Source organism: Papaver somniferum, chromosome 3 (genome assembly GCF_003573695.1).
Source record: "Papaver somniferum cultivar HN1 chromosome 3, ASM357369v1, whole genome shotgun sequence".
Lineage (NCBI taxonomy): Eukaryota > Viridiplantae > Streptophyta > Magnoliopsida > Ranunculales > Papaveraceae > Papaver > Papaver somniferum.
The window spans coordinates 217,025,206-217,038,532 of record NC_039360.1 but is presented as its reverse complement, the minus strand read 5'-3'; the positions used below and the strand labels follow the sequence as shown (position 1 = coordinate 217,038,532).

The 13,327-nt window shown below is 36.8% G+C and overlaps 1 protein-coding gene across 1 annotated transcript; it reads right to left on the bottom strand.

The window, feature by feature from the left end:
* Positions 1-6,147: 6,147 nt before the first annotated feature.
* LOC113360656 (B-box zinc finger protein 32-like) lies at positions 6,148-7,038 on the bottom strand. The gene has a single exon (XM_026604142.1). It carries the CDS (start codon positions 7,036-7,038, stop codon positions 6,148-6,150), a length of 891 nt encoding a protein of 296 aa, XP_026459927.1.
* Between the last annotated feature and the right edge of the window lie 6,289 nt (positions 7,039-13,327).

The following is a 13,327-nucleotide window of genomic DNA, read 5'->3' as shown; positions in this document are numbered from 1 at the left end:
AGCATTTTATGGAGTCATATACATGAACGCCCAAAAATAAAATATAAAAGTAAAGATTAATAACGTAGAAAATTGAGCAAATTTTTTTTTCATAGATGATAAATGCACCGAGGAATTTATCCCGCAATCTTGGTGCTCTCTCACAATTTTAGGAGACCCGCCATAAATAAGTGGCCCCTGCTACATTTCCTTTATAGTGGGGCCGCAACTTTGTGAGACAACACTGATGTTGCGGGATAAATCCCTTGGTGCGTCTATCACTCTAACATAGCCAACTGATGGGGTACCCTTAACATTTTACAACACCTGTCGTCACAAGTCACACAACAACAGTGAGAGAGAAAGAAAATTGAACAAAATCAAAGGTGATGAAAATGAAACATAGAACAATTCATAGAGACTAAATTACATCAGTGTTATTAGCTAAATATATCCTATGAATTTGATGATTTTAAAATTCGACGAAAAGGGGGTGAACTAGTAGATACTGATTTCAGAAGTAGAGTGAGAAAACAAAGGCAGAAAGAAATTAAGAATTGTTTTCTTAGTCTTAAGGTATGTGTATTCTGTTCAACTTTGATTCTAGCTAATTTTATTGAGCCATATATTATAAAGGGTATAGGTTATGATAGAGACAAAGGGTTTGTAAAACCTACTGAAACTGCTGATTGCAATTTGTTTAAACAGATACAAGTTACAGATGTGTATTTAGCTACTGTGTTAATGTGATGGTGATATAGAAATGTTTGTTGAAATGTTTCAATGAGAGGATTCGTCTGTCAGACCTGGTTGGAGGCAGTGTTTTACCCTCTTGGAAATTGACTTTAGGCTAATTCCATAATGGTATTGCTATTCGAAAAAATGATATATAAATACACAGGATATTAGAGCCATATAAGTTGATATTGTTCTGTATTTTCATGTTGATACAGAGAATGGAAGGTGCATCTGGTCAGGGTATCAAAATTCAGACCTTTAAGGAGGTGTTGACGAGTCCATCCACTGATGTTGAAAGAGAAGAGGAAGATCAAAAATCAACACGGGTTAGGGAACTGCCTCAACAATTTATGGCAAGACAAGACCCATCTAAAAGACAAATGACAACATCTACTCCAAATCTAACGTTTTTCAGGCTATCAGGACAACCATGGGGAGTAGGTTTGGTGTCACGACCTTCTTCGTCGTCATCTATACAACCAAGGGTGGGACCAGCTACAGTTGCACCACCAGGAAAAAGAATACGACCGATGGTTGTTCGTTTTCATCTAACACAGCCTGGGGGACAAGTAAATCTTAATCAGATTACATGTTTTAACCGTCAAGAACCTGGTCCAAAATTAAATCTAGCGGGACAAGAAATAGGGGTATTAAGTAAAGGAATGGTATATGCGGAATCAGGGGAAACTCTTGCGCAAGAAGCACGGGAAGGTCAAGTAATTTATAGGAGGGCAGAAGGGGATGTGTCCCCAACTGATCAAGTTGTGCAAGGTAAAATGCTGCTATTCAGTCATTTAGTCCATGTTTTGATTGACACTGGTTCGAGATACTCATTTATTAGCCTATGCATAGCCGAGAAACTTGGGCTGAAAATGACATTTGGTGATAAGAGGTTGTCACTGGAAACACCATTTGGGAGTAAAAAATTTCCTTTCCGAATTTGCAAGTGTTGTGTGGTGATGGTTGATAACCAAGAATTGATGGTAGACTTGGTAGTACTAGATATACAGGGTTTTGATGTCATACTTGGTATGGATTGGTTAGCCAAATACCATGCAAGTGTGGACTGTTATGCAAAAACAGTAACATTTCATATGCCAGGAAACTTGCCATTTACATTTACTGGTTCCAGAAAACCCCAACGTCCGTTTCAGAAACTGAATAAGACAAGTGGTGAAAATGGTATTGGTTTGCTAGCTGTTTCTGTAGAAAGTTCGATAACAGCAGACTCAATACCAGTGGTGCGAGAATTTGAGGATATATTTCTGCCAGGATTACCACCAAAGAGAGTTATAGATTTCTCTATTGGTTTACTGCCAGGTATTTCTCCTATTTCAGTGACTCCTTACCGAATGGCTCCGGTAGAAAAGAAAGAGTTGAAAATCCAGTTACAAGAATTAACAAGTTTAGGAATTATTCGACCCAGCTTTTCGCCATGGGTGCTCCAGTTTTATTTGTGAAAAAGAAGGATGCATTTAGGTTATGTGTTGATTACAGTCTGTTGAATAAAGTTACTATTAAGAACAAGTATCCACTTCCAAGAATAAATGATTTGTTTGATCAGCTGAAAGGGGCCCAATACTTCTCCAAGATAGATCTTAGGTCAGGTTGTCAGCAACTGAGAATTAAGGATGAAGACATTCAAAAAAAAGCATTTAGAACTCCACTAGGACACTATGAATATCTTGTTATGCCTTTTGGTTTGACTAATGCTCCATCGGCCTTTAAGGATTTGGTGAATAGAATATTTTGGAAGTATTTAGGTCAGTTTGTTATCGTGTTTATTAATGATATCTTGATCTACTCTAAGACACAAGAAGACCATGAAGAACACTTAAAAATTACTCTTCAAATTTTGCGTGAACATCACTTATATGCAAAGTTTGGTACATGCGGGTTTTGGTTGAGTGAAGTGAAGTTTTTTGGGCATGTTGTTTCAAGTAAGGGAATTTCGATAGATCCTTCAAATGTTGATAGCATTCTGAATTCGCAACAGCCAACAACAGTTATGGAAATTCAAGGCTTCTTAGGGCTTGCTGGTTGTTATCGTCGTTTTGTGCAGGGATTTGCTGGTATAGCTTCACCATTGTCTAGATTAACACAAAAAGGGGTCATCTTTGAATGGACTGAGGAATGTGAAACTGCTTTTCGAGAACTGAAAACTCGTCTAACTATATCACCAGTGTTAAAAATACCTACTCCGGGGGAATCTTATGTTGTACATACGGATGCATCTATTGCCGGGATTGGTTGTGTGTTAATGCAGAATGGGAAGGTCATTGCTTATGCTTCTAGAAAGCTGAAGACTCATGAGAAGAATTATCCGTTGCATGATCTAGAGTTGGCAGGGATTGTTTTTGCTTTGAAAATTTGGAGGCACTACCTTACTGATGAGAAATTTGAGCTACATTCAAATCACAAGTGTCTGAAATATTTGTTCTCTCAAAAGGAATTGAATATGAGACGGGGACACTGGACGGAGTACTTGAAAGATTACGATATCTCTTTACTATCTCACCAAGGTAAAGCAGATGTCAGTGCTGATGCAGTTAGCCGCAAAAAGGAGCGGAATATGGCTCATTTGATGGTTAAAGAATGGTTACTGTTACACATTGCTGTTACTTATACTTGTCAGATCTCAGAAACAGATATGATCTGTAATAGTTATTCGTCTCAAATAAAAGTCGAACCTATCTTGATTGAGAGGATAGTCAAAGCTCAAAGTAGATGCCGAGAATCCAAAAAGTATCTGAATAAGGCTAACAACGAAGAGAACAAAGACTGGAAGCTACATTCAGACAGTAGTCTCCGATTTAGGAATCGATTATGGGTACCAAGGCAAACAGGCGCAGAAGTGAGGAAGAGAATCATGAATGAAGCTCATCGATCACATTATACTAATCCATGTAGATAGTCTTGAGATGTACAGAGATCTTCGAAGAAATTTTTGGTGGACAGGAATGAAAAAACAGATTGCGGAATTTGTGAAGAAATGTTTGACATGTCAACAAATAAAAGCGGAACATAAACAACCATCGTGTCTTCTCCAACCTTTACCTATTCCAGTCTGGAAATGGGAACATATAACGATGCATTTTGTTAGAGGATTGCCTATAACTAGTGATGGCATGGATTCGATATGGATTGTGGTAGATAGGATAACTAAGACAGCTCAGTTTGTACCAGTTAGGACTAGCTATTCAGTAGATAAGCCAGCACGGTTGTATGTTTCAGATGTTGTTCAACTGCATGGTGTTCCATTGTCTATAACATCAGATATGGGTGCTCAATTCATATCAGCATTTTGAAAGAGTTTTCAGAAAGCTTTTGGAAGACTCGTATACCATTGGCTGAGTTTGCTTATAATAATAGTTACCTAGCAAGTATAGGTATGGCACCATTTGAGGCTTTATATGGGCGACCATGTATATCACCAATATGCTGGGCAGAGATCGGAGAGAACTCGTTAGTTGGACGAGGAGTAGTTGCAGAGACTACAGAGAATATTAAAATCATTAGAGGGCGTCTTCGAGAAGCTCAGAGTAGACAGAAAAGTTATACAGACCATAGTTGTCGTCCGTTACATTTCGAGGTTGGGCAGAATTTACTACTTCGAGTATCACCAAAGAAGGGTCTCGGGTTGAAAGGAAAACTAGCACCAAGGTTTATAGGACCATTTCAGATCATTGAGAAGACTGGTGAGGTAGCGTATAGACTTGCATTACCTGCGCACATGGGTCACATTCATGATGTTTTTCATGTGTCAATGTTGCGCGGTTATGAGTCCGATCCCTCTCATTTATTAGATTGGCAGTTGTTGCAATTAGAAGATGATATTTCGTATCAGGAAACACCAAGTGAAATTCTGGACCGTAAAATGAAGACTTTGAGAAAGAAAGTTATACCTTTAGTGAAAGTAAGACGGCTTCATCACAGCGCTAAAGAAGCAACATGGGAGGAAGAGTCAGACTTTCGAGCCAAGTATCCAGATTTATTCACTTGAGGTATTTGATTATTTGTTAGTCAAACCCGAATTAGTTTGTGTTTATATTCATTTAACAACTAGGTAAATTGAACGTATTCTGTTTCCAGCTCAATCATGGTGTGGGATATAGAGTTAAATGGGGTGTCTATAGCTGAAGCTTGTTAGGACATTGGTGGTATATGAATTCAACCTGCACCAGAGTATTACCCTATCGGATCTTAAGTTCTATCTGATGGATAAGAATCAATGCGTTTGTGTCAGGTATAACATTCGCGAAAAAGCGGGCAAAACTAGTATTGCATGTTTGTCGTATGAAGTCTTTTAGCTTGCTCTGTGGGAGCTTGTTAGGAGCTGTTTCTCTGCTTACAGTCTTCGGGAGGTGTTTATCTAATTATCTTACTTATACACTAATGATCACCAGTTTACATGCATGTACACACTTCTGTGGCTATGTATATATTAGTATCATGTAAACTGAGTTGAGAGTTGTGTATATAGTCCTCTGGATTTGGTTTCCATGTTTATCAGTTTTGGAGTTATTGTGATGAATGATGTTGCAATATCTACTGGCGCCCCATTTATAACAATGAGAAACCGGTGTCTTTTTAAGGCGTGATAACCTATCACAAACATGTCAGCTGGTGCGGTGTCCTCGAAGAAGGCCCCAACTCCCAACTGGGTCAACAAGGCAGAAAAAATGACAGGCCCACACTTAGGATAGAACATGAGCAAAACTAAACAGCAAACAAAAAGACAAAAAAAAAAAACGAGAAACCTAGCTTCTAATTTCTGAATAAGAAGAAAATTATAAACAGTCAAAGGAAAGGAGGTTTCCCGGCATGTCACTACCAACTCGACACTTCAAAGATAGAACCCACGCGTCTTAGCTATCTGTCGTAAAAACGCTTGTGGACTTCATGTTTCTTAGCAAGCAATTTGAAGACTTTTTTTTATTTTTTATTTTTTTTCCTTTTAAGTGTCGGAAAGTTTCCGTTGCATCCTCATCATTTGAATGTTGGGACCAAATTCCCTCGTTTGATCTTCCACCACGGAAAGTGTTAAGCCTTAGTTATTGATTTGCATTTTGGCATGTGCCTTGACAGTGCAAAGCCCGGCGTGCGTTAAAGATTATTCCCTTAACCAGTTACTGAATTATATTATCCCTTCATGGCATCAACAAAAAGTTGTAAAAGAAGGCCAATCCTATTGATTCCGTGAAGGATTTTGATCTGAATATGTTTATGTAGTTTAGACATATACTGTAACACAACTACAGAATCATTTAATCAAATAAAAACGCCAATTACATTACAACATCAAAATGTAAACACATATCAAACAATTTTGTCAAAAGTATTAAAACTCAGTTCATTTCACTTCTACATTAAACCTACATTTTTGTCACACCCACTTACACTTTTGTTTACAAATTTTTTCAAACACTACTAGCATTCATCACAACCTTCTTTAAGATCCTCAAGTTGAGATCTACGGTTAAGATTCAATACACGAGATATCTTGCCTTCTGCACACACAATCATCTTTACCGGCACACCACAAATCTCTTCAAGCCTCTTGAGATTTTGACACGTGGCTACCGATTTACCACTAGAAAATTTCAAAGCTAGCCAAAACGAACAAGCAATAGCAACCCTGAACGGTAAAAACTTCAAGTTCTCTAGACATACACGTAATGCATGCAGAGCTAAGGGTATAATTTTACAGTAGTTTTTCAGCCCCAGCTTTTTACACCAGTTGACTAAAATACCCTCGACCTTTAAGTCAACTTTGGTCAAGCTCATTTTCCTCTCTTCTCTTCTCACTAACTCTTCACCGTTTAAATTCATCGGAAAGCTTGCATTCTCACCTGAAAAAGACACCGGGATACTCGATATGTCACTGCCAGAAATGTCCGTCACCGAACTTGAACACGTAACCTTTGGTGAGATAAGTTTTCGGTTTAAATCGATCTTCTTGATGTTTCTCTTCTTCTTCTTGTTTTGATTGTATGATTCAGCAGCAGAGACGCAATCCAAAGAAGACGATGAAGAAGAGTCGATATCTTCGATATGATTATGAGAATCTAACAACGATGTAGATGATGAACAAGATGAGCAGGTGTAGGGTTTGAATATGGGATAAAACTGAATACCAGAGATGATATTCCCATCGTATTCTTTACATTTCGAACATATTGTACGACGAATATGACGAGCTACTAAGAAATTAGCTTCGTGAACGTTGGAATCACAGTTCAGACATAGATAAGCAGAATCTGATTCACAATATAGCTTCGCTTCTCCATTACATAGTTCACACAACCTTGTTATTGCCATATTTTATCTCCGTTCTCTAACAATATGATCTCAGTTCAAAACTGGAATATTTGCAAACTAAATGATCTGAGAAATGAAGAAAGCTTATATATATTTATAAGAGTATTGTGTGGTGGTTTGGTGGTAGATGGAAATGGAGACAAGTGAATAATGATTGGTATTTGTGGGAGTTTTTTGTGTGGTTTTAAGTTTGTGGTGTGATTATTAGGAAAAAATTTGAAGGAGAAGAAGAGAAAGAGAATATCGATTGGTGATGGGAAGGAACGGTGATAGGAGGAGAGACAAGAAGAAGACGATCGTATTCAATCAAATATATATAAATATATTAGATTATGTATTACTCTGGGGTGTGGCTCAACTTAACTTGTTTCTTGGCCACAAAAACCTTGTATCTCACAAATTATAATATTGTTTGGAATTATTAAAGTCAGTAATTTTTTTTTTTTTAGTTTCAGTCTTGGTTCTGTTATAACCACTACTTTCTGTTAGATATTTTCTTTAAGAATTACTTTTTTTTTTTATTTTTATTTGAATTCGAGGATAGCCCCACGTTAACACAGTAAATGATGTTGTGGTAGTTCAACACTTCAACTGGGAACAAGCAAAGCTAAAGCTACCGAGAAAAAAGTGGAAGAAACGTCGACTGTAAACACACTGAGTCATTGATCCAACCATTACCACACGTTTAGAGGAATGAAAACAATTGTAGACACCTGTTTTCCCGAGCATATAATTACCCAAAGATTTTGGAGAAATGCTATATACAGTATTAATATTTTTACGTGGTGTTAATTTTATTACTTATATACAGTATTATTATACAGTGTGAGGTGGCTATAATAAAGTTTCCTATCTTCGATCTGATCTGCACTCAATATAAACAATGGATAGACATCATTCAGGCTCATGAGTCATGATAGACATCATCAGACTGATGATCCCATAACAGATTGGCGACCGAAGATTACCATAGACAACGCATGGATATCTTAAACACGTTGCTTCAAGCTTGTTGTGCATGTATCCAAAAAAAAAAAAACCAACCCAAAAAGGAAAAAAAATGATCCTGCCAATATCGCAAATGAAGTCACTGCGACATTTTTCTCAGAACTAGGTATCACCAGCTCAACATAAAAATACAGTGAAGTCATTGCGATAATTTTCTCAGACCTGGGTATCACTAACTCAACATAAGAATGTAGTGAATAGATTCAGAAATGAAACTACACTTTGTGCTGGAAAATCTGGACTATAATTAAAAATTTGGTACTTAGCGAGTTTCAAACTCTGGTTATTAATATCGTCACCTGCTGAGTATAATGACACCAGCTGTAACTTAGTTTAGTTATTATATGTATTTGTTCTCCTCCATCCATGCATGGATGCTTGTGCTCGTTGCATTTGTGATTTCGGATATTAAACAGTTCTTAGCGACTTAGCGTACAATTCTCTACATGAAATAACCAGTCCAACTACTTAGATGTCATCTATTGCATGACAACATTATATTCATTTTGTGGTTGGTTTAAGACAAATGACAGATCGATGGCTTTTTTAACCACCTTATTTAGTACATTACGGCACTTAAAACAGTTTGCCATGTTTTAAGCATCAACGTTCAAATTTTCTTTTATGTGCAAAGAAAGAAAAAGGGAGTGACGATATCAAAAATGCCCTACATGCATGTGGTAGCTAGATAGGGTCCCATAAACATCTTCATTCTTTGAGTTCTTATTCCACCAACTGAAAACTGTAGGGTCCACAAACACCTCTACATTCTCAACACGTGGATAACCTACACCGCTAATCAGTCCTTGGTTAACGCGTCAACATACTCGACCAGGAGTTGTATCTTCTTCGGTATTATAATTACGAAATCTGCCACCAACCGTTTGAATTCGCAAAACAGTCGTTATTTTTACGATTTTGCCACTTTGGTCTTCTGATTGAGTAAAAGCCATGCATGCAAGATCGTCCATACACTTAGGGGGGATGTGGGTCCCACCTCGTACTATGGTACAGTAAAGATCTTTGTGGATGGTAACGTAATAGCCACAAGAAAATAAGTAACCTCTGTGGATGGACGGGTAAAAGGAGCCACGTGTTGTTTGATGAGTGGTAAAATGTGGTTTGCGAAGAGAGAAAGAGAAAGATCTAGGGCAGTGACGTTACAACAAACAAATAGTTACAGTAAGTGCATCTCTAGCTGAGTGACAGGTAGTGCGTCTTTCGTACAGAAGTATTTTCTTCGTGAATTTTGCGACACAAACCGTAGTTGTGGAGACACGTTCAATCAAACAAGATGATTGACGAATGAACCGTCATATTCAAGGCTACTGCAAAAGAATTTTACTATACGTAAAAGTTAAAACAAACAAAGGAATTTCACTGTTGAAAATAATTAGATGTCCTTCCGGACAAACATCTTGCTAAATTAGGCAAATGTCACCGACCACATGAAAATGTGTCCCGGAGGAGTATCAAAATGGAAAAATCATCTATGTTCATTTGCATGGTCTATTTGAAAAAGCTCCCCCTTCTTAAGACTAATAGCCGCCGTTACCCTATTCATGAGAGTACAGAAATGAAAAATGTGCTGATACGTCGGGACATGCTAAGATAACCGTGCTACGTACCCCCACTCACACCCCTACCATTTGCCCCCATGACGCGGCATCCTCTCAATGTTTCTGGAGTAAACAGGGGTCCTTTTGTGTTGAATTGGGCCATTAAGATGACGACTCGTTACGTGAAAAGAACCGGGGGAAGGGTTTTAGCCTTTTAGGGTATAAAGCAATTTCGAAAATAACGTCTTGTCTGGGTTGTGCTTTTCTTGTAAAAAGTGAATAGTAGCACAAAAACTAGTAACTAATGACCGCTTTGTGTCATGTTTTCCAAAATTAATATTTTCTAACATTTGTGCATCGACTAATTTAATAAATTTTGAAGTTACAATAAACTTAGCAAAACCAATTAAATTTTTGTATAATTACATTGCTGAATTTTCGATATGGTATTCTAAAGGAATAAGGTGTGAATAGTTCCTAATGAAGAGAAGTCGTTGCTTGACAATCTCTCTGGTTTCATTTTTACCATTTCTTCAATTCAATTCTCATTACAGATTACAAAGGACTTAAGACTATTTATCAGACATAATTGTTGACTCACACAGCCGGTGACCAACAACGTATTAACTTTCACCAGTCAGTCTCACACGTACACATAACACAAGCACACAAATCTCTTGTATACAATTTTGGCACACTACACACACAATCGCAAGTCCAGTGTCAATGCAGGAGAAGAGACACTGAGCTTGGACCTTAGAATCGAAAACTGATTAGAAGATAACCCCTGGGTAAAAATGTCTGCAATCTGATCTTGAGTTGAAAGAAATCTTACATTTAAAGATTTGGTTGCAACAAGTTCCCTGACATAGTTTCAATGTGCTTCATCCTGTTATGAATAACGAGATTAGTTGTTAGATAAGTTGCGCCCATGTTATCACACTATATCACTGGAGTTTTAGGAGAAGTAAAATGCAGTTCGGCCAACAGAGACTAAACCCAAACAAAATCTGAAGTTGCATCAGCTAAAGCTCTATACTCAGCCTCTGTGCTAGACCTGGAAACAATCTTTTATTTTCTTGAGCACCAGAATATCAAGTTAGGACCCAGAAATATAGCCATTCCATTAGTGGATCTTCTGTCAAGCATGTCTTCTGCCCAATATGCATTTGAAAAGGCATGTAACTGCAGAGAATTAGATATTTTAAATTGTGAACCATAAGAAAGTGTACCCTGAAGAAATCTTAATGTTCTCTTCACTGCAAACCAATTAGCTTCAGCTGGTGCATGCATAAACTGACAGGCTGTATTGACTGCAAAAACAATGTCAGAACTAGTGATAGTTGCATATTGTAGGGCTCTAACTGTACTTCTGTAAAGAACATGATCAGATGTAACAGTAGCAACAGGAGTAGAACAAGGCTTTGTAGAGAGCATTTTGTTCTTGGTGAGCAAGTTCATGATGAACACCTGCAGAGTTACTAGAAGCTTGAATACCTAAAAACAAATGTAACTCTCCCAAGTCCTTAATAGCATATTCTCTACCCAAATCACCAATTAGACCATAAATAATAGAAGGAGAACTGCCAGTTACTAATATATGATCCACATATATGAGAAAATAAACCACATCAAGTAGGAGTGACTCTAAAAATAATGGAGTGTCAGTTTTAGAGTATTGAAATCCACAGTTCAATAAGAATTGGCTAAGTCTTTCAAGCCAAACTCTAGGGGATTGTTTGAGTCCATACAAAGATTTTTGCAAATTGCTTACATGATGAGGGAATAGTAAAGTAATTATCAGGAGGATGTTGAGGAGAATTTGATTGTTGAGATACATTTGCAGAAGCAACTGTGAGATCAATTGCAGATTCAGCATTAACTCGAGATTCTTCATAAAGTAAAAGTCTTAAAAGCTCAGATGAAGTAATTTGATTCTCACTTTTCAATTGTTGAGTGCAGATATAGGTTTTGAAAGGATTGAACTTAGACGGCAATCCCAGTAAGATATGGAAAACTAAATCCTCATCTGAGATTGCTTTATCGATTTGAGCTAGTTGATGAGAAATTAACTGTGCCTTGTTGAAGTAGACAAGCATCGAATCTGAACTCTTCTTTAATGATATAAGATCTGTTTTAAGTTGCAGTGGACGTGATTTTGTGGTAAAATCGTAACTGTGTTCCGAATAATTCCAGATTTCATGAGAAAAAATGCAATCAACGACCTGTGAATGAATTTTTTCAGTGCAAGCGGTGAATAACCAGGATAGTATTGCTAGATCTTGATTAATTAATTTTCAATATCTGACTCAGCAAGTGAATGATCAGCTAAAATTACAGCACCGACAGGAGAATTATGTCGGTAATACTTAGCAGGACACTGGAATGATCCATCAAAAAACCGAAATAGATTGTAGATACGAAGCAGAGGTACGATTTGAGATTTCCATAGAGAATAATTTAAGATTGATCATTTTGATGGAGGATTAAGGGTTAATGTTATGTGTTTAGTATATTTGGAGGTTGAATTTAGGATTTTTCAGGTGTCTGATACCATATTAAGGAGAAAACTTCACCGAACAATCTCTATGATTTTATTTCTATTCTTTCTTTAACACTACAAGAAACTATCATATTGTGTTGGATCGTGTGTTATGTTATGGTATGCTCAAGTTTTAGTGAATTATGTTACATTATAAACGTGTCAGTACAACACAATTAATCACGTGTACGATAAAATTCATTGCATAAACTTGATGTATATTCCTTTGTGGATATTAAAACTTAATAAATCGTCCTACTTAGTAATCTAAATTCGATTTTTTTTCCTTTTTTTTAGGTCTGAAAAATTAAACAAGAGTAGAGGATTAAACATTTAGAGACTGAAAACTTCAAAGCGGAAACCTCGAAGAACTCAAAAGAATCACTCATAATCTTTAGATGAAAACTTAGAATTCAAAAATCCTTTCTTCAATATGCTCTTGGTAGTATTGCTGCCTTAATTTCATATGTCTCTTCTTTTTAACCAGATTCTTGGCTAAATTTGATATTTTGACTTCTTTCTGTTTGTCCATCTGATCATCCCAATTTATAATATATTGGGACTTAATTTCTTATAGCAAGTTGATCTTTTTATTTTTTTGTTTCTTTGCCTAGCTCTCACAATAGGTTGCATCAGATCAGCTATAATCTTCGTATATTCTATAACTATTTCTTCCTTTTCATGACATGTAACTTATTAAACTTGTATATCATATTTAATCAATTTTTATGACCTTCTTTAGATAATTGACTGTTAGGGATATACTAAGCTTTCTTCCATAACTTTTTCAACAACTTCCTTAAAATACAAGTTTTACTTAAAAAACAAAGATAATCTCTCTTGATGGACAAGGGGGTCACCAATCCTCCATCCATTCTTCTGCCTCCACTTTCTCTGCTTCTTCATAATGCCCATTCCATTTATTTAGCTTCTATCTAGCTTCCCTCCTAAGAACATATTCATAATCAAATCCGGTTGACATTTCCTTTAGATAGACAATAGCATCTAGAGATTGACCTCGTTCCAACGTCACCTGAATCCTTCTTTTAGCGCTGGAATCCTATTTATATTTATCCTATTTCTTTAGATTATAGTAGGCCAACCATTGTGCTTGATCTGGATGAAGGAAGGCTTCATAACTACATCTTTCACAGAGACAATATTGAATTCAATGCAAATG

Coding starts and splice junctions, on each gene's coding strand:
- LOC113360656 (XM_026604142.1), bottom strand. CDS start 7,038: ATGGCAATAACAAGGTTGTGTGAACTATGTAATGGAGAAGCGAAGCTA.